Source organism: Candoia aspera, chromosome 5 (genome assembly GCF_035149785.1).
Source record: "Candoia aspera isolate rCanAsp1 chromosome 5, rCanAsp1.hap2, whole genome shotgun sequence".
In the NCBI taxonomy this organism is placed as follows: Eukaryota; Metazoa; Chordata; class Lepidosauria; order Squamata; family Boidae; genus Candoia; species Candoia aspera.
In genome coordinates this window covers 37,313,835-37,336,628 of record NC_086157.1, presented here as the reverse complement: position 1 = coordinate 37,336,628, position 22,794 = coordinate 37,313,835, and the positions used below count along the sequence as shown (strand labels likewise).

The 22,794-nt window shown below is 39.8% G+C and overlaps 1 protein-coding gene across 1 annotated transcript in view; it reads right to left on the bottom strand.

Moving 5' to 3' along the window:
* VWA3B (von Willebrand factor A domain containing 3B) overlaps positions 1-22,794 on the bottom strand; it is a 94,894-nt gene that overhangs the window by 54,927 nt on the left and 17,173 nt on the right. The window contains 5 exon segments of the mRNA XM_063304363.1: positions 1,398-1,588; positions 2,846-2,851; positions 3,999-4,115; positions 17,942-18,057; positions 19,604-19,773. Coding sequence (XP_063160433.1) covers positions 1,398-1,588; positions 2,846-2,851; positions 3,999-4,115; positions 17,942-18,057; positions 19,604-19,773 — 600 coding nt within the window.

Sequence of the window (22,794 nt, the reverse complement as noted above, 5' to 3'; positions counted from 1 at the left end):
CAACAGGACAAGAGAATTAGAGGCTTCGTAAACTTCTGATCAGCCTTCTCTGAGCCAATGCACCTTAAATACATTATACTACAATCCAGAGAGTTCCTTGACTGGGATGCTGTGAACTGTAGTCTAGCATACTGGAGAAAGGCCCACACAGATCAACAAGCTTGAAATACATTTTAAAAGTCCTGCTGCAAAACTTCTGTGGTTCGCTGTGGAGAAAAAAAGAGAAATCACTTCCTCTGTTGTTGAAATTATTATTATGAATTAAGTTATTTGCATTCTTGCACTAAAAGGAAGTCGAAAATAGGAAAGTGCTATATCTGTGGAGTCCTCGGTGCTCTCCGAGCTTGGTTGTTTGCTTGCAGATGTTTCATTACCCAACTAGGTAACATCATCAGTGCCAGTGAGTGTGGGGTTTGTTCCTTGTTTATATACAGTAGCTTGCCCTGGCAGTTGGTGGAAGTGTGGTTTTCTCCTTGGTAGTTCCTTGATTAGGGTATTCTCTTCAGCTCGATTGTCTGCTTGTTTGTTTCCTTGGTAGTTCCTTGATTAGGGTGTTGCTTTCTGCTTGATTGTTTGTCTGGTGTTAATCCCTGCTTATCTGGGTGTAGGCTGCTGGAGAGGATGTGTTCTGGTCTTTGTGTTTCCTTCTTAGCTTTTAAAAAAATTGCTTGCTTTTTTTCTCCACCAAGTTGCCGGTCCCAGTTGTGGTCACAAAACAATATACAGGCAGTGTACATGCAGTCCTCCTTTTGTGACCACAGTTGGGACCAGCAACTTGGAAATTAAGCCAAGCGGCTGCTAAATGAAACCACGACTGTGCTTATGATCTTACTTCAACTTTCCTTTGCTTTACAGACCTGCAAAGGTCATAAATGCAAGGATCGGTTGCAAAGGTACTTTTTCATCTCTGTCATAATTGCAAACAGCCGCTAAATGAGGCAGTCGCTAAATGAGGACTATCTGCACTTACTTGGATTCCTTTATTTCAATGAGCACTACATTTAGCTATTGTGGTAAAATTGAATCCAATGTATTTCTTGGGAACAGTAGTACAAAGTCATTCCAGATGTGATGCTTGGGATGCTTTTTCTTTGAGAAACCCAGAATCAGTTTGGCTACGCATGTGCGCATGTTGCACTCCTGTTACTTCCTAGGGGATTAAGAAGACAGCAGTTGTACCCTTTACCCCATTCAGTCACAGTTCCTCACCAGTTTTAACAAAAGCAGAAAATCTTGCTAGGCAAGCAAGGGGATCCAGCAAGGGTATCAACATGGTGGTGGCCAGAAGTGCAAATGAAGCCTCCTACTATAGAATTAACATAACCTGGAAATCTATATGATCTCCCCTCCACAAAAAAGTAGAAAAATTGTAAGACCACAATGGGAAGGTTACTTACAGCATTTGTCTGAAAAGACTCATCCACTGGCTTGGCTTTTATATCAACGACTCCCTCTGCATGAGGAAAAGCGCAATCCCCAAAAGCTTTAGGTATGGTCAGCTTCTGTGCTTTCAAACCATTCTTCTGAAGCCACTCTCTGGAATTTACAAAATCCTTTGCTTTTGGATCACATTCTGTATTGCCCATTCCTTCTGCCGATATAAAAATGTTAATGAAGGCTCATGTGCTAATATCAGTCTGAAGCCAATATGAGACTTAATTTTAAATGGATATAATTGCATACATGTATTTATTTATGGTACATGACTAATCAATACATTCTTCTTTCCTTAGAAATACTACAACTTTATAGGTAACTCTCCCTTGAGCTGAGCTCCATTCTTGGTCACGATGGACTTGTGCAGGTCTATGTAATTCTCTTAGGCAACAACTTGTAATGGGTTGCAACTGCCTTCTTCTGGGATTGTGGCATATGGATTTTGTGGCCTGGCCTGGCCTGGCCTGGCTGCTCTTCTGCTGGCATGAGCCAGACACTGGAGTGAGGAAAGGGAGAAAAAGCAGCTCAGTTTTGGCATGAAGGGCAGCTGCACTGTCACGAGACCTGATGAGCTGACCTGGCTGCTAGCCAGGGCTAGTGTGGGAGCTCTTGAGTCAGCAGTCCCATTGGTGCAGCAAGGTATGTAGGTGTTGGGGTCTAGAGCCCTGGGGGGTCACCCACCTCCTCAGTTGCTGCAGGACATGCTGCCAGTCTAACCAAAATTTAGAGGGGGAGGGAGAAAGAGTGGAGGAGACTAAAAGTATGTATCTGCTGTGAATGGAGAAGCTGGAGAGAAAAGGCTGGAGAGAGGTTGGGGAGTGAAGTGTGCAGGGCAAGTGTCGGTTCCCGTCTGGGGAGAGGAGAAAAATGGTCCAGGGGTGGCTTCCCTGGAAGATGGGAAGCGAAGACCCAGAGGGATGAGCTCCACCCAAGACCCAGTGTCATCAGCCACAATTCAGAATCTGACTCTGATGATGTTGCTCCAGCTGAGCCTTTGGATTGTCAGCCTCAGGAATGTCAACTTTGGCAATCATCAAGCCATGATTCATCTGAAGCTGATGAGCCACAGGTATCTCCTGATGGCACAAACCTCAAGCCCCAGGTCTAGATTCATCCAGCAGGGAGCAGAGCAACGTTCCTCAATGAGGCTCCTTGCTAGGCAAAGGACAAGGCCTGAGTAATTGCAGCCAGCTGTCTGCAGAGAGAGTTATGTAGCCGATTTGCCTTCAGCCTTTTTGGAAACAACCGTTCAGCATCCCAGTTCATGACTCTTGTTCCTGCTTCTTGTTCATGAACCCTTGACTCTTGGACAGGCTAACTACCCAATTTGGCATTCTGTGACTCTTGGAGCGTATTTGGACAACTCTCTTGCTTCTTGGACTGTCATCGGCACTTTTCAGGCAAGCACTCTCTGCTAGGTATTTGGATTATGATCCTGCCTGCTGTTATCTGCCTAAACTGTAGTAAATACTTCAACTTCAGCCGTCCAGAGTCCCTCTTTTGGGGGAGATGAGCGGTAACAAATTCTGAATAATAAACTCCTTAGCAACTGTGTCTGCCTGTCTGTGCCTGCAACCTTGAAACAGAACCCAAGACCCTGGAGGGCTAGAAGGAATCTGGCTGATTGCAGAAGGCAGCTGAGGGGACAGACGGAATCAGCTGCCAGTAGGGAAGCCTTGGTTTTGGGGGGAAAAGTGGCAGAAGACCCTGAGAGAGGTTCTTCCCCCTACGCAGAAGTTGTTTCAGCTGAACTGGAGAAAGTCAAGTAACACTGAACACACTCCAGTGATCCCAGTCCATTCCTTTCTGAACCAACGATGTCCTTTACCATGGGAAGTAAGTCTGCTAGGGTCACTAATAATACATTTATTTTATAACATATTCTTCCACAGAAGAGAGCGCTTATATTGAACCCAGATCTTCTGAGACAAGCTGCAGCATGTGAACAAGTGAAGGTGAAAATCATAATAATTTGAACAATCAGTAGCTATCAGCATCAGTAAATGAATATATATGTGTGTATGCTGAGGGACTGCTCACTTGAGGGAATGATATTAAAGGCAAAACTGAAGTACTTTGGACACATATTGAGAAGACAGGACACCCTGGAGAAGATGTTGATGCTAGGGAGAGTGGAGGGCAAAAGGAAGAGGGGCCGACCAAGGGCAAGATGGATGGATGATATTCTAGAGGTGACGGACTCGTCCCTGGGGGAGCTGGGGGTGTTGATGACCGACAGGAAGCTCTGGCATGGGCTGGTCCATGAAGTCACAAAGAGTCAGAAGCAACTAGACGAATAACAACAAAAATGCTGAGGGACTGATAGGTTAGATCTTCTTAACTTCTCCAATACAGCTGTGTTCCCAAGTTCAGCAGTAGCTTAGAAGTAAAACCAGCCAAGTCATGGGGAGCTTTATTCTAGTATTTAGACTTTTTTTTACAGGTTTACAATTTGCAGATTGCTGTCTCATGTATGGCACTTATCAAGAATGCTTTCCTGTAAAACTTAACTCAAACTGTCCCTAAATCAAGCCCTTTGTAACTATGCATTTATAAAATACCTGCCACTGTTTCAGACTTCTCAAACTCTATGAGAATTCTCTGTATCTGGGTTAAGATATTCCTGGCTTCCTCTAGTTCCTTCCAAATCAGGTAGACATCTTCTCTGACACCTGTTCCTGCATTAGAAGTAAAGACATAGAAAAAATTAGCTAGCCCTGAAGAGTTTCTCCAGCCTGTCATAATATTGTTGCTGTCATGAGTAATGACGGTGAGCAGGAGGGGGCCTCTATCCAGGGGGGAAAACGCATGCGTAGTACTGAGGAATTAAGCAGCCATTCAAAGAGACACAGATCAGGCCCGCCTTAGCTTTTGGGGTTTATATGTCTGGGTTTTTCCCACGCTTATTCAGTTTGTTAGGATCCTGTTTATGTAGCAGTAATAAACACTAGAGAACTACTCCTCGTCTCAGTGTGTGTCTCACTGTTAGGACAGTTGCATTTGATAACCCTAGGGCAGCTATGACAACTTTCTACCCTGTTTTAAAGAGTTTCTTCATGGCTATGTAATTCTGGGAGCCACTTCTATACTTGAGTCATATTTTATGAAAATAAATAAAACCTATTAATTTCACAATTATCTTACTTCAGCACATTATGCAAAGACCTAGCTTTCTGGCAAAGGCTCTAATGCTGGGAAAGAGAAGGAAAGAGAAGAAAGGGACAACCAGCAGCAAGGCGGATGGACTCAGTTACACTGGCGATGGGGGCACCGTTGGGAGACCTGAAGGACCTGTTTAGGAACAAATTGTCATGGAGAAGATCTATCTATGTGGTCTCTAGGAGTCAACCCTGATTCAATGGCACATAATCAATAGTTAATTTCAGAGTAGTTTAAGCATACATACCTTTCTCTGGATTGTGCCCAGAGCTTGTTTTCTTCCTAAAATCATACATTATTTTAACATGCATTTAAAAAGCCTTAAATTTGGGGAAGCCATCCAGGCATCCATGTAATTCAGGTATATTCTATTAAAAGAATAGAACTGGGAGTAGAACCAAGTGAGGAAAAAGGAGGAAGTGTTACGGTTTCTTCTTCTTTTCCCCTGCAGTTCCATATAAGCTTAGGAAAACTGCATTGGTAGGTCACAGAGCTTTTCAAGACAGCGTGGAAAGTGACTGTGTGCCAGGAAGAGAAATCAATAAAACTGTTCTCTCCAAGATTCCTTCACGCAGCTTCCATCACAGGAGAGTCCTTTCTATGACAAAAAGGAGCCCCTCCATGGCCAATGCTGAAATGTCCTGATCAGGAATTAGGAAGTTAGCCCCATAAGGTAGTGGGATGCGGTGGCGCTGCGGGTTAAACCACTGAGCTGCTGAGCCTGCCGATTGGAAGGTCGGCGGTTCGAATCTGTGTGACGGGGTGAGCTCCCGTTGCTAGTCCCAGCTCCTGCCAACCTAGCAGTTCGAAAACATGCAAATGTGAGTAGATGAATAGGTACCACTTTGGCGGGCAGGTAACGGCGTTCCGTTTAGTCATGCCGGCCACATGACCACGGAAGTGTCTACGGACAAACGCCGGCTCTTCGGCTTTGAAACGTAGATGAGCACCGCCCCCTAGAGTCGGACACGACTGGACTTAATGTCAAGGGAAACCTTTACCTTTACCATGGCCAATGCTGAAATGTCCTGATCAGGAATTAGGAAGTTAGCCCTATACCTCCACCTTAATGGTGTCTTTCAGTGACCCCTTTTGCTGTCTCTTAATGTAAATGAATTACCACAATTCATTCCAATGCCTCACGCCTCAAACTCTCCCATACATGGAAGCATTATGGCCGTGAATGAACATCTAGCCCTCATCCACACCCACACCACAGAAAAGTGCCAGACCGGCAGGAATCAAGAATGCAATATAATTAAGGAATTGAAAATGCAGTATAATTATGTCTAATGCAGGTGAATGCTATTCCACAAATGCTTGCGCCATACATCTGCCGGTCAATATAATGCTGCAAAACTCTGCTGGTTTTCTTCCCTCCCTCTTTTGACACATGAGACTAAGAGGACTGGCCCTATGGAAATTGAAACAGACAAACCTTATCATCATCCTGAGCATTTTGTTTTGAAGCTGTAACAATTATTTTAAAAAACACGTTGGAAAAGAATGCTTCACTAATATGAATTGATGAGCTAGGGACAGGAACAGAACATCTATTGAAAAGCGGACCTAATTTTCAATTAAATACACCTGAGAGTATGCTACTCTGTAGGCCTTGTAGACCAATCAGAGCCTACCTCTCCATTATTAAATATCAGCACCAGCTCTACTTGGTGCAATAACCATTTTTCTCCCTTCAGTACCAGAATAATGTCAAGTTTTATGATGCCGCAGTGGCACCACACTTGGTGCGAACCACTTCATGAGCTGATTTGCTAGCACAGCAGATCTTCAGAGACGGCCGTAAGTCAGAAATCTGGCAGCAGTGGGTTCTTGCTGTCATTAATATAAGTCAATAAAAACAATGCATGCATAATTTCCATAAATCCCAGCACAATTCTGAGAGAAGTAGTAAAGCCTCAATTCTCAGTCTCTCATTTTCACTTTTCATTGTGCCATTTTCATATGTTATTATATACTGCCATCTCCTGGGACTCTCCTATATTTCCTTCATTTGAATGAAAAAAAAGCTTACTGAAATGAGTAAAAGCCAATTCCATACATTTAAAAAAAATGAAAGGAAAGGACTCTTTGCTCCATTTCATTTATTATGATTTTTATTAATAACAATAAATGAAAATAAGTACCATGATCATAATATTTATACTTCTTTCAGTTCTGAAGCCCAAAAGATAACTTACAAAGCATCAGTTTTTAAAAATCTCATCTTTAAAAGAACAAGGCAAGGCAATTAGAATCACTTTGCCTGCAGTCCTATACCATCTGACCTAGGATAAAGCCCACAGAATTCAACAAGACTTGGTTCTGAAAAAATACAGGTGAGATTACACAGTACACAAGAATGCAATTCTTATTCTAAAGGAATAAGCTGGTCCCACGTGAGCATTGATATACTGTATACACACACACACACATACACACACACATACATACATACATATATAATTTATACAGCCACCCATCTCAAAACACTGAGTCTGGGTAGTGTATAAAGATTAAAACCAGCAGTTACAAGCAATAATCCATGGCACCCAAGGTAAAACAATACATCTCAGTCATAAAACCACATCAAGAGCAAACCTGCCTGACCTCCTGACCCAAGTGCCTAGGGAAACAGCCAGGTCTTCAGAGCCTTAGGAAAGGCTAACAGGGTCATCCCCCATTCCATAGGACAGACACTGCCACTGAGAAGACTTAACTCCTGAGACCAACAAGATGATGTAGCTTCATAGAGGAGACCCGGAGCATGCTCTCTCTGATAGATCTGGTGAGGCGAGCAAAAACATACGCAGGACACAGGCACAGAAAAGACTCTTCCTTAATTGCTAGCTGTGTGTTTCAGACAGAGGGGCCTTGGAAGGCCCAAGAGGAAGATCTTATTGTTCAGGCAAGTTCAAGTGGTCCTTAATTTGTCATTCAACAATGAAAAAATAGCTGTTCACACTTATTCCCTTATGCAAAGCACTTCTGGAGAAACAAAGGTATGCATGGGAGAATATAGAATTATCCCAGAAGACAGAATGCCAAGTTTCAAAGAGTATAATTTGCTGAAAAACAATATTCAAAAGAGAAATTCTCTTGCCTGGATTCTTAAGCAACACTTCTAAAAATTATTGTCTTAACTAAAAGGGTACAGATTTGTTTTGGCTGAAACCAAGTAACAATGTTAACGCTTATTAAAACCTTTTAAATTCTCTTTTGTAGAAGTTTTGTTCTTCCCTTTCTTTGACTGGACTTAATTATCAGGAGCAGAGACAAGAATTGCAATCTTGCATACATTTGATCACTTAAATCCCAAAGCAATCAACTAAGTTTAAGCAATTATGTACACTCAAGATTTTCAGCAAAAAGATTTTTAGTATTTATTTCAAATTAATTAATACTGTTTCAACTGGATTTTGTAATCATCATTAATACCACATACAATTGTCTTTCTTCCATAAGAATGTTTTACTGATTAATCCACATTTTTAACAGCTTCTTTTCTCTAAGAGCCTTTGAACTATAAATACCTTTCTCTTTTCATAAAAATATTATGCAATTGTGGTTAGGGAGACATTGTACACATCTACCTGGTTCTGACATAAGAAGCCATGGCTTGCAATTTTGAGCAGAAATTGACACAAGTCCCAGCCTCATGGACTTTCCTCTTTTCAAATAACAGGTGATTTAACCTTTCCACTCCTGTTTCTTTTAAGCCAGTGTTTTCTATTTCAGATGTGTCTGAGAAACAAATCAGTCTGTACAAAATACTGTAAAGTAAATACCCAGGATATTTAATTCAAATCAGATCTTATGGATTGATACATTAGTAGTCCCACCTAATACCCTAAATACTGTTTAATATTAAATTTGATCTAAATAGTGTCACTGTCATAGCATTGGGAGGAGGCAAGAGGGGGGGCAAGTGACAAAACATGCACCATGGCACCACAGCACACACAACCTGCAACTCACATATTTGCACCTGACATTGAGATGCAAATATGAAAGGGCAACATTTGCATTGTGGTGTCCCAATGCATATCTTCTTATCATCATAGCTTCCTGCCAATCTTGCGATCATTGCATTTGTGCCTCTTAAATCCTGTTAACTGCATGAAAGCCTGCAAGGCATAAATGGTTAAGGTTTTTACAAATAGCTTTGAGAACTGGATGGGACTGAAAAGAAATGCATTTTTCAACAAGTAAGCTAAATTCTAAGCCAATCATGATATTGAACAAGTGTGAAAACAGTCCTTAAAAGGTAAGTTGCATAGGCTATCATGGCCTAAACATTTACATACAGCAAATATTACATTCCCAAGACTTAGATTTCTTTACTGAAACTGAGCGAGTTGCATCCTGCCCAAATTTCCCAGACTTGACTGATCATATACACTTTTCTACCCTAAACCTAAGCTCAGGAACCTTGAAATATATATTTCTCTGAAGGAAATGTAAGAACGTGTCAAAGCCAATGTTTGCATGCCATTTCATTTCTACCACCAAAAACAAATCCCAAAATATCAACATTTACCACCTAAACACGTAGCCTCCCAAGAGACTTGGATCATCTTTCCTCTCACCAACACTTTTCCAAGTTCTGATCCTCTCTGTAGACTCATCTGAGGATACCTATACTTCATAATAAGTCATCAAGGGTGTGTATTTCATCCAATGAGTGCACACTGATTGCCACTCAACAGCTGCTACAAAAAGTTTTGGGAAATGAGCACTGCTGGCTGTCATTACCACCATCACTGCTTGACAGCTTAACTGCCTCTGAGATCTACCTAAAGTTCTATAAAAGAAAAGGAATTTTTCTGATCCCCACCCCAATAACAGAACACGGAATCATCCCAATGGCAAACATAACAATATAAACCTTTTTTCTTCACAATGCATACTTGATTAATGGAATTTTCGCTCTCCAACAATGCAGTAATGGCCACTAAAAGAATTAAGAATTACAGTTAGGCTCATTCGTATCACTGATAGTAAACTAAGAACCAGATTTTGAAAGAGAGGGGAAAATAAAGGGGATATACTTGCTAGGAAGGTTGTCTTTGAACCAGTTGGACAACACAGATTTAAGGATGTGTGAATAATCACACTAAAAATGGAAGTGGCAATTCCTATTTATTCCACCTGAATAAAGTCTGAACCTTTCCAATAGTTGTTTCACCTAATTTCTTTCACGTTAGAAGTTATATATTCAACATTCAGCTTAAGTATAATACCTAAAGCTTCTACATATAGGAAGGACACCAAACCTCTGGAAAATGTGATTCCCGTATCTGTCTTGGTATAGGAACCCATATCAATTCCCCTTCATAAACGAATAGAAAAGGCCCGCCACATCACATTGCTACCAGTAGGTTCACACCCAATCCTAAACCCTTTTTGCCTTGGAAACAACATATGTGAAAGTTGCTTCCTTAGATGGGGTCAGGACTATAGCTGTGCTTGCCCACAATATACAGTAGTCACATGAGCTGCAGCTGTCCCTGAAAACTGATCCATACTGTTTCAAATGATGGCTGCTAGGATATACAAAACTGGCTTTTCCCTCACTGCCCAGCATGGAATTATTGAAAATTACAGGTTCAAGAGCACCTGAGAAATAAAATTACTGATTTCCTTTGGAAATCAGAAATAAATATATGAAGTTGCTCAGAGTAACTTCTACGCACAAAACAGCATCTTTAACTTCCTTGGTGTTTATTTAATAAACTGTAATGTCAGAGAAAAATTGTAGAATGTGTAAACCAAAGTTCTGTGTTAGATATTTAGCCATCTATGGTTCTATAGCTGTTTGATTTAGGCAGGTCTTAAACAGAGAAGGGTAATAATATTCCATTCTTAATTATGATGAATATTTTATTCCAGTCTTGGAGCAGAGCAAGCATAATAATACATACGGAAAGATTTTTTACAACCTGGTGGTATACATTACCCAGCTTTTCTTAAGAATTCAGCACTTAGAGGCAGTGGCAGACTGACAAAAAGTCCTTTTTCCAACTGATGCTGGGAATAGGAGGTAAATTGTTTAAATGACCTTACTATCCTGTTCAAATAGGCAACTCCAAATATCTGCAGAAATTACATACAGCAGAAACAAAACATATGGTGAGAAGCATTTCAAAATTATGTAATTTTCAGGACCAGCTGTGCCATTAGACAGACTGATGTTTCTATCCCAATTCTGTCCCAAGTGGAAGATTGGAGGCAGATGTTCCTGTACTGTACCATTCCTTCTGAGGCCTCTCCATTTCCATCCTCCTAAATCCACACCTTATTTTAGCAATTATATGTTGGTGCTGCTCTGGTTTGATTGCATCACCCAATCATTTTCTTCCAATGTGTCAGACAGAACAGGCAGGCAGGCAGTCAAGTACACCCAAATTAAGCTATCTACCCATCTGTATCCTCTCTGCAGCCACACTGACCCAAAACACATGGTTGCTCCATCTTATTTTGTTAATGCCATGCTTCCTATGCCATCGTAAACTTTCAGAGCAACAGACTGCAACATCTCTATCCTCTATTAGCATGGACACACTCAACTTGCTATGCACTCACTCTCTCAATTTAAATATTTTGTATCAGCTTTCCTTATTTATTCTCCACACTTTAAACAAAGTATGTTAGAATGCAAATGCTGTTCTTTTTAAGTACACTGAAAAAAAAGGCAAAATTAAAACAAATGTATTGTTCCCCTCTCTTTTCTGCTGGTGAAAAGCTCTCTCACACAGTAATAGATAAGAATGATGTCATAACTACAGCAATAATGCCAGCTAAATGCCCAGGATTATTTGTATTGCCATTTAATGTGCTAACAAGACACAGCATACTAAGTATTTCTAGAAGATTACTACACTTTGGGGCTGATTGAAACCACACTGCAATTCACTCATAAAAGGACAGGCACAGGAATAATTTTAAGATTTCTCAGCCCAACTATTGAAATATAAACTGGATGCCTAGAGAGAAGCAGATGGAAAGCTTCCTTCTAACAGTGAAAGCCAATAGAGAAACTTCGTTAGATGTAGAAAATCATTAAACAGCTGCTGAATCAAAATTAAGGGGAATTAGGAAGTTATTCCTGTTAGGAGCTTCATAGTCCCAAATGATTTTGAAACAAAAGAACAAGAAATTCATATCCCTTCTTATTATGTCAACTGTATGTAATTTTCTTTTATTCTCACCTTCCCAAGATCTGCAATTTACCCTTGTGATCTGGGGGTTGGAGGAAATCAACCAAACAGAGAGAGTTAATTTCTCCCCACGTGCGTGGGAAAGCTTTAACTGGCTTATTCATCAAACAGATTTTGACTCCACCTTTCAGAGCGAGCACTCATAAGACAGCTGATGATGAAAGGGATAACAAAGATGAATATATGTAGTAAAAATCACATCAACTTAGGGGTTAGCAATAAATAAAAAAACATTTGGAGGATTTTTTTAAAAAAAGAAAAGGTCATCGGGGATCATTTGAAGTCCGCATCAGCAAAGTTACAAAGGAAACAATGGCACAAAGGTGGAGGGGTATCCAACTACAACTATTACACTACAATACATAAAAATAGCCACTTCATCTAATCAGAATCAAGCAGTGCAGCCCATGCCAAACAGCAAAGGCCCATAGAAGGTGCTCCTTAGTTACCCAACTATTTTCCTGGGGAAGAGAGGATTGTTCAGACCTAGACGTATCCACACCTGAACAAAAGTGAAAATGGAACCCCCTCTTTGAACAGCTTTCTCCCAAAGAACTTCAATCTTACTGTATATCCAACTCTCTTATTCAGAGCTTGTCTCTATATCAGTTTCAAATCATCCCTAATTTTCCCATGATGGCCATTTCAAAACAGCTAGAAATTATGCTCCCTCTTTTTGCCAACTGAGAAAACTAAGTGCTTCTTGGATTACAAAAAAAAGGGGGGCAAAAAAAGGTACTGCATATACTGTAGGTGAGCCAGTTTGGTGTGGTAGTTAAGGCATCAGGCCAGAAACAGGAAGACCGTGAGTTCTAGTCCCACCTTAGGCACAAAGCCAGCTGGGTGATCTCAGGCCAGTCACTCTCTCTCAGCCCTAGGAAGGAGGCAGTGGCAAGCCACTCCTGAAATCTTGCCAGAAAACCGCAGGGACTTCTCCAGGCAGTTGCCAGGAATCAAAGCTGACTTGAAGGCATATGCATCTGTGCACACACACACACAAACTGCATATAGGCTGGCCAGCCCTGTTCTAGTCTATTTGCTCAAGTCTCTTATTCTCAGTATGTTAGATTAGGCAGTATCCCTACCAGACAAATTCAAACATTTGGCCAATCTTAACCTACAAAGAAACACCATCTTCAGTTTGGCTGCCAGAATCAGATGAGAATTTGAAATGGACCCCTGAACCTATAAAAGGGCCTTTTGGAGAGGGAGAGAGAGAGAATTTTTCCTTCCCTTTTAATTATATCAGCTGCCAGAGTAATTTGAGAATTGGGCAGCGTTTCAAATCTAATAAATCAATCAAGGGGGCACCCATCTTACTTAGCTCAGGCACTGCCTTTGCATGTTCAATTCGTAGTATCATTCCACCTTCTTAGGGCCTTCCCCCATTGCTGCTACCCATCCACCACTGAGTTGTGGGAAAACTATACCGGCATGAAATTTGCTGTCCCCACTGCCAGTTCCTCTCCAGCTTCTATTGCATCTGTTTCAAGCCACTACCAAATGCTGCAGTTGTGATTACATATGCAGCTGCTATGGGTAAAACAAAGCAAATTTCATGCTTAGAATCATTAGGGAGTTAAAAATAAAAGTCTATATAATAGGTCCTTGATGTATCTGTAATACAAATTCTGGGCACAATACTCACCCCCCAAATGATATTGTCAAGATCAAACAGAAATGGATAGGCAAAATAATTACGGGATAAAGCAGCTTTTCTTTCCATGAGAAGCTATAACATCAAGGCAGAAGCCTGAAAAAAGATGCTACTCTTTAAATAGTCCACTCATTAAAGTTAATAGGACTCTTAAAGCTGCTGTAATTTTTATTCAGGATAGTTTAGACAACTCAAAAAAAGAAGAAAAAGATGGGCTGCTTTAATGAATTCCAGAGAGGTACTGTGTTTGCACAAGTTCCAAATCACTACTACCAATTAAATTTTGAAGACTATGCAGTCCTAATTCAGTTGCCTGAGTTGCTGTTAAATAAGTAGTATTTGCAAATTATCTATGTGAAATTATATTTATATTTATAACAGAAACTGATTTTTTTTCACTCTTAATCATTTTTTCTTTATTAATATTCTACAGAATTTGACAGACAATTCTTTCCTCTTCTGGAAACTTTTACATATTCACTTAAAACAGACCTAGAGAATATACAAATGATCTCTATTTGGAAACAGGTGATCTTCCCCACTGCACTTTCTCAGAAAAAAAAATTAATTTCACTCTTCCCTAAAACACAGGAAATAGGGGGTGTTCAGCTCAAACAACTGAAAATGGTAGTGAAATAATATATTTTTCTTCCCATACAGCAAAGTGAACAGTGAATTGCTTTGTGAGTTATAAAACTGTTCCTTCACATTATTATTCAGTATTTGAGCTCTGTCTTGTCTATCTATATCCTCCAAAATGTCCTACATCCATTTCAGAAGCGGTAGGTAACATAACTTGTTGCAATCTTCTGCAGTGTATTTTTGATTTCTCCCTTGTAGAGTACCAGTAAGTATGAAAGCATACCTATGGTGATTTTAAAGTATACTAAGCAATAGCTCAGTCAAGACAGGTTTGTCTACATTTCTTAAAACTGCCAGTTAAAACTGTGGCAAATCTATCAGTTCACCATGGAAATAAGATCATATTGTTCAGTATCCCAAGATCAGAAAATCAGGAGGAATCTGGTAGCACATTTTCCAACTAACCAATTTTATTAAAAGGCATAAGCTTTCGTGAGCTGCAATTCACTTCACTAAATGCATTGAGTGGCTAGACTGATGTAGGATTTAAATTGGGGCAAGGCAGCAGGAGGAAAAGGGAGGGAGATCAGTTTGGTTATGTAGATGCAGATTACGTGAGAGACAGATTACTAATACCTTATCAGTTAAGAATTTGAATGTGTTAAAAGCCTATTGTGTTTGTTGGGACCTTCTGAGATTGCCTGAGATCTTCTGAAGTGAGTACAGCAACCTCGCAATGGTGGCGTTAAAATCCTGTTTTTTGAAAACAATCACTGTCTGCTATAGAGTGTCCTGGGATACTGAAATGCTTTGATACTACTTTGTCCTTGTTTTGAGTCCCGATATCAAATCTGTGTCCATTAAGTCTTCATGCAAAGTTTGTCCCATTTGTTCTACATATAATCTGGTGGGGCATTGTTAGCAAATGATGGCATATATCACATTAGACCAAGAAAACAACTAGAGAAAATTTCAAAATTATGTGTGCTCTACAATTGTAAGGGAGCTGTTACAATCCGGATCCTGATGACATAGGTTGTGCCCTAAGTAGTATTAAAAGTGCTCTTGCAAATATAATTAACAGAGTACGAACTAGTGATAGCTAGCAAGCTTTACATTTGTAACGGCTCAAGTTCAATTTCTGGAGCTTCAGCAAGTAGTAGCACCTAGCCAGCCTTGGCTAATCTTCGAAGCTAAGAAAGTTGGCCATGGTTATTTTTTGGATGGGGGACCATCTGGGAATTCGAGGGTTGCTGACTAGACTGGGAAACTGAAAAATTTCCTAGAGAAGGAAAGGGCAAATCACTTCCCAAATGCTGCCAAGAAACCTGCATGAATGCAGTCACTAAAAGTCGAGTCTGATTCAAGAACCTCTTCACCTTTTCTGTTCGCTGCTTTTCAGAGGCTGGCTGCAATGCAGGTATGAGCAAAGTTACAACCACTACAACCAGATTGGAAACTAATAAATCTGAATAGCATTTATTTATTTATTTACTCCCTCACTCACTTATTTCCTATCCTGCCTTTATTATTTTTATAAATAACTCAAGGCAGCAGACATACCTAATACTCCTGCCTCCTCCTATTTTCTCCACAACAACCACCCTGTGAGGTGGGTTGGGCTAAGAGAGAGTGACTGGCCCAAGGTCACCCAGCCAGCTTTCATGCCTAAGGCGGGACTAGAACTCTCAGGCTCCTGGTTTCTAGCCCAGCACCTTAACCACTAGACCAAACTGGCCTAGTATCAGTGAAGGTAACTGCTGTACACTTTCTCTTTTATTTTATGGAGCGGGAGCTGGCTTTGTAAATTTTTTCTGGCATGCTTGTCTGAGATCCTGGATTGGAAAAAGCCATTGGCTGAGGCCATCCTCTTCAAAAAGTAATTGTCATTCCTCCTCCCTTTTCTTTTCCTTTACATTTGTAAGTCTGTGGCCTCCCTCTGTATAAAAAAGATTTAAAGTATTTAATGAATCAGCATGTCTCATTCTGGAAGGTGATCTTGCCTTTAGGACATGCTTTCCCAGAAAGTCAGAATACAGAAGGAAGGGGATGCCATTTACCTCTTCCCTAGTAAATCAGTGGCAGAGAGGATTTCCCTAGATTAAAGTGACCAGTGGCAGCACACCTGGTCAGCTCTCCCCAGGAGATGCAGGAAAGGTACAGCTGGGGTGTGGAGGAGAGTCTGGAATACCTTATGAGAATCAGTGGAAGCTCAAGCGATCATACTCCATGTATTAAGTGCATACACATACATATGAATCTGACAAGTTCCTGCTATTGGAATCCTGCTATTGGCATCAAAGCTGTTCATAAGGAGTTTGAAAATACCAATCACATGCCATAGCAAGGACATTGTATCAAGGCACTCAAGAGTCTCTCCTGTTGGATGAGGAACAGCTGCTTAATTTGCTACCTTATGATCTCATCTTTATAGCCTTAGAAAAAAATCCAAACATTTTGGTATGCACTGTAGTTTGCCTCCAACATTGTCTCTCAACTGAAAGCACGCACCTGCTCAGTGATTTCCCCAGTTCTCGCTTTTTGACTCTTGTGTGGTTTTTCTCAGGCTACTTTCACAGATAACATTTGCATCACTCCCAGATTAGCTCCATTAGGTCCTGTGCCTCATCTACATTGGGGAACTGAGCCAGTTGATTCTGGTTCAGCTGTGGTGCATCAGAACTTGCTTCAAGGGCAACTTTCCACTTGAAATGCTGGAATTCCACAGAGTTTGGAGTGACCCATTTTCCCAATAACAAGAACACCTCTTCCTGGACTCCCACCCCTGATTTCCAGTTTTAGTAACAGTTTTTTTTTAACTGAGCAGGGGACAAGGAGCAATTTGTTAGCCTCCCCCATAATAATTTTTTAATATATAAATCTAATGCAGGAAGTAGGATCTTGGCATTCTCTAACTGGTTGGCTGGAGTTATTTTAAGGCCTACCATAGTGAGGAGAAATATAGGTAAACTTCAAGAGTTTCGGGTGGTAAACAAGGTGGTATTAAAGAGATCTTAGTCTTTCCCAATATTTCCGATTTCTTCTCTTTTCCCAATTATTTCATCAAAAATTGAGTTTGCTCAACCCTTGTTTACAGTAATCAATACTCTCTACAGTTGTTAATAAATGTCTCATGGCAAGATGGGGTGTCCTATCTCATTACAAGACAGGACAGTGGTGAGGCCACTTCAAGTGAACACTATATAATAATGTACAGTAACTGGTTGCAAATATTTTCTTCATGAGCAAACAGCTAAAGCAAGTGAGTGGCCAGCAATTCTAGGTAGTGTTAGATGCAGATATAACTAGAGCTTATATCAAATATGGTTTTGGCACAGAAACTGACTTGGATGACCTGCATCTAGAAGAAGAGAGAAGTGGCCTTGAAAGTTCTTGAGGATCTTTCAATAGCTTTTAATACAATGAACTTAGCATTACCTTGGACAAGCTGTAAGATGGAGGCATTATGGTATATACATATACATATATGGTAAATATAGGGATTAGCTCCTGGTGGTAATTCTAGGAGAATCTTATTTAATATTAAGTCCTGTCTTGGTCCATTTTATCTCATATACTTTTTCAACATCAGCTTTAAACTACTTAGATCATTTAATGTTTGGGGGCCAGGTTGAATTCCACAGATGGGGAGCCATCAGTCAGGTTTTTTTTGTGTGTTCAAATGTGCAAATACACACATACATCATCTAATCTAGCATGGTATGCTTCTCCTCTTAATCAACCATGATTCTGGCATTTTCTCTCTGTAGTGGTTTGTTGAAAAAACATGTTAGTCTTCCTCATTCAATATACCTCTACAATCTCTAACAAAAATGCTAATTTGAAGTTTTTAAGGACAATGGATGGCACTGTTTGTTTTTTTTACCTAAAGGGAGTCTTCCTTTCAGCTTACTTGAACTCAGGGTAGCTTTCTCATCCTTATTATTGAGTGAAGTGCCCATCACAAACACATCATCAGTCCTCTCAGCAAATGCATGGAACCTGAAGTATAAAGCATATTAATTTGTAATCATAGGATATAAATATGCATCCAGAATCACAGTGTGCCCTCCTTTAGGAGGAAAAGTGCTAAAAATAAAACAATACTGTACTATTGCTATTGTTATTCTGAATGACCTTGGATCTTTTCTTCTCCTACCCCGCCTACCTCGCATAGTTTTTATAATAGAGGTGAGGGAGAACAATCTATGCCACTAAAAGCTCATTGGGGAGATAAAAATGTAATTAAAATTCCAAAGCAGCTGGTAAACAGGCATGGGCAACATGAGGTACCCTCATGCCTTTATCAGTTAGTTAATAAAATCTGTTCTGGAACATCATTTAGAAGAGGATGCCAAAACAAAAGCCATTCAAGAAATCAAGTTATATAACTAAACACTTTGCATTATTCATTTTCTTTATCATATGCTAGCTAATCAGGGCATTTGTCATAGTACTTAACCAAAAATTTCTGATCTTTTTTACAAACCATAGCTAGTTCATTGACATCACCTTTCTAAATGTAGAATTGCACATCCAGTCAGCTGCTAACATTTCTTCACAAAACCATAGTTTTACAACCACTTTTTTTTTTATTAGCCCAAACCCTATTGTCCTTCCAGAGATCTCTCAAGACGTGGTTTTTCCAGCAGGCCTGGGGATCCCTTGGAAACAAGGAGCCCGCGAGATGGCTTTATTATGTATGAGTTTTTAAACACTCTCCTGTGGTCTTGTTACATGCATGCTTATTGTTTTTTATGGCTATTTTAAGATGTGCCTTTACTGTTTTGTTTTTACTGTATGCTGCCCAGAGTCACATTTGTGAGATGGGCAGCCATACTAATTTAATAAATAAATAATTCCTCTCCAGCATAGCAATCCCTCTGGACATCATGCCTGAAAACTCTGGAAAGTACAGCTTAGCACATTTGAGGGAACCAGTTGGAGAAGGTGTTTTAAGTGTTTTTATCTGGAAAGATGAAATAACTGTACAGATAAGCCCTCAGAGCACTAGGGAGATACAACATCTACAATTATTCCAACACAACTTGACACTTAGTTATTGCTTCAATATCAAGCTAAATAAAGGTTGAGCCTTCACCATTATTGCCTCCCTGAAATGACTACCAAGCCATTCCTTACCATAATTATTTTTTATCTATGGTTGGTTTCACACATCATGCTAAGCCATAGTGTGGTTTGTTTGATTTTAGCTTAATAAAATATGAGAACTTAGTCAATTATTGTTTGCAATCTGTATTCTCTTCAGTCAGCCAATATGGCTTTCCAGCAAACCATGGCATCAGCTTTCTCAATGAGATCAAACAATTACAGAGAAATGAGCGCTATCCCAAGAATTTGTATATTGCAGTTTTCTCCAACTTGATACATTCCAGTTGTGTTGGACTACAGCTCCCATCATCCCAAAACAACATGAAAAATGTGGTCTAACCTATCCAGAAAGCATCAATTTAAGCAACTACAGAGGGACCTATTCTCATATGAATTTATAAAGCTGACATCATTAGATATCACATTTTCCTCATACCTGCCAGTGGTTAGCTGACTTAGCTCCTTTAAGAAAGCAACTGTTTCTTCGTCTCTAGCATTGAAAGATATAGTATGGACTGGACATGGGCTTCTTGAGATCTTCTGTATGAGCAAGTGCTTCGTGCATTCTGGCATATCACCCACAACAAAATAGTATACAGCTTCTATCTGTGGTAGACAAGTCATCAAGTCAAGTCAGCAAAAATAGGCCTGCACAACATGCTCTATATGCATAGCAAAACTATACCTCCTTTCTATTTTTTGACTGACAAAACCTGCTAAAATGGTAGGGGTGCCCATAGCATACAGAAAAGTCAGCAAAAGCTAGATATACAGCAGTCTTCACATTGCCAATATGGATCTTCATGTTCAATTCATATGTGGACTTGTACAGTAACCAGCACCAGCACTGATTTTAAATAGTGTTAAATGTCATCCTAGCTACAAATTCATGCAGGAGCTCTTGTTTATCCCTAGCTGGCATTAAATTGGAAGTAATAGACTTAATGAAATATAAAAGTTTCTCAACAATAAATCATGGTGTCTATATGCCCCTGGACTGAGAGGCCATATATTGCCAATTGACAATTACTGGGGATCCTCTATGGGAAGAACCTATTGCTCTCCTAGCTTCCTTTCCAATGGGACCTGCCTAGTCATTATGTGAAAGAGAATGCACCTTAGTCTGATCCAACAGTGTTGCTGTTCTTTTTCTACTTGGGATAGAAAATGATTCACCATCCTGCCTGTAGTGGTGATGTGTTCATCATAGGCTGAACAAAAGCCTTAAGCATCTGTTCACTACAAGTCAGAATGAAGAACACATTCAATCCTTCTGCAAGATTGGAGCTGTGAATAGATATCACCTATGTTTGTCCCTCACAGTTTGGAAAGCATGTTCACAATGAGGTGCAGTGTGACATTAGGTAAAGACTCAGTATTGGGTTAGAAATCAGTGATCGTTCTCATTTCTGTAAATCAGAAACAAATTCCTCTAACTTCAGATGTCCCATTGACATCTGCCATCACATAAGATTTCTATCTCCATTTTTTTCACATTCCATTCAAGGATACATTCATATGCAGGATGCTTATTGTTCAATGTCCATTGTGCAAGGAAAAATTAGTAAAAAATAGTACACTATTTGTACTTATTTCTAATTGCTAGCAATTAAAAGCAGTGTGCAGGTTTTTCTGGTCACTTCATCTAGCTGCAATGCATTTTACCACCACTGGCAAAGGAAGAAAGGCAGAATAAAGGAAAAGTTGATAGTAGGAAGTAATCTCAGCTTTCCCCAACTAAAGAAATAACTGTGTCTCTGAAAAGAGATGTTAAAAGATATGCCTCATCATTGGTACTTAGTTTACATGGTTAATTTAGGCTCACATTTACTTCTATAAGGACTAGGCTAGGACAGTGTATGTTCTCTTGCTGCAGTGCCTCACAAGCATTGAAACTAGCCTGTGAGAAAATTCAGGAGCCTAAAAATCACACTTTTCATTTAAAAATAAAAAAAGGAAATTTAGAGAAGTCAAGGAACAGGATTCTGGTGCACCACTATTTGGTTAAAGGAAGCAGAAATGTGCAAAAATGTTTATTCCCAACTATCAAAAAGTTCTAATCGAAATATATGAGTTGTCTTGTAACAGAACTTTATGACCTATATCCACAGTTCTGGAATGCATTTTCTTTTAGGGGGTATTATTACTGAGGGGGCTGGACTATTGCAGGTAAGGGCTCACATGATTGAATTACTTTATATTAAAACTAGACAACAAAGAAAAATGGGCTGTAGCATTCTGAATGCAGATAACTATTTTTTAAAAGGGAACATTCAATCACATGATATCACTTGTGAACCGAAATAATACATCCCCAGGACATCTATTCTTAGGAAGAAACAGGCTTAGGAGCACAAATAACTGTTCATGATGGCTAAAATCAGTTTTAGGAGGATAAAATTATATGGAATATAAGTTAACACTTTTTATGAAAGGATGAAGAATGACTATTCTGTGGCCACATTTCCTCTTGTGTGAGCAGTCTGAAGACCCTGTCACTTGAAGGAATTAGGATTAACCCAGGAGTGGTGAGATCCTGTTGCACAAACCAAGAGTTCCTGACATCTGTATGACATCAATATTACATACAAGGACTGTGCAAACCATTTGGAGAGGCATTTTGTAAAGCAGTTGAAAAATTTCCTCTGAACTCACTGTTTGAAGCACCCAGGTAGACACCCTGAAGTTTCAAGGCCTTATCCTAGTTTTCTGAGGGTCACTATGCTTCATTTCAGCAGCAATCCTATTGGGAGTATCTTCTGGGTATGTACATATATGCCTGGAAGCCTGGGAAAGGGGCTTGAAATGGTTTTTCAGAGTCTTTGAGAGCTGCAAGTGCTTCATAGCTCAAGCAGCAAGTTCAGAAGGTGACTTTACTCACTTCACAAAACATGGCTTCCAGTGGTTTATCAACTGCTCTTTTATATAGTACTTATAATTATTTCTTCCTCCATAGAATGGATTGTCTTTTTGTCAACTTCCTCAACCTACTGCCCTCTAGAAGAGTTTGGCGGCAAATTCCATCACCACAGACAATGCAGGAACTGTTTCCTATGCCTATAGAAGCACACATTGATAACAACCAGTGTTGCAGGAGTGACTAGGTTCAAGGCTCTAGACACAGTGATAATTCTTTGTCTATGTTCTATCCAGGAAACCAGCTTTACTGACAGATGTGAAGCACATTGTCTTACATCAGAAGAGTCATTATGTGGCTCTTTTTAAAGACTGGGTTTTTTTTCCCCCAGATGCCTGTTGTTCTTTTGTTTGTATTTTTAAATTGTTTTTTATATTGTGGGCCATCAGGGTCACAATGAAGTTGGGCGGCCTGATAAATTTAATAAATAAATAAAGCTTCCATTTTCTCAGTTCTTTTTATATTTCTCCCTTATGCTGAGTTATCAGAGTGATTTACAAGTTCTGGACTGAGTATGCTTATATTTCTGTAGAAGTACATCAAGCTATTTCCTATTTGAGGTTGGATATTGTCTCAACAAAGAGATCTCCCTATCTGTAATATAATTTTGTGTGACCCTCAGCTTTTAATGTAATTCTTGGCTTCTTTGTGTCAGCAATCTATGGCATAGACACCCACAGAGGGGCAAAGAGGTTCAAGTAAGAAAACAT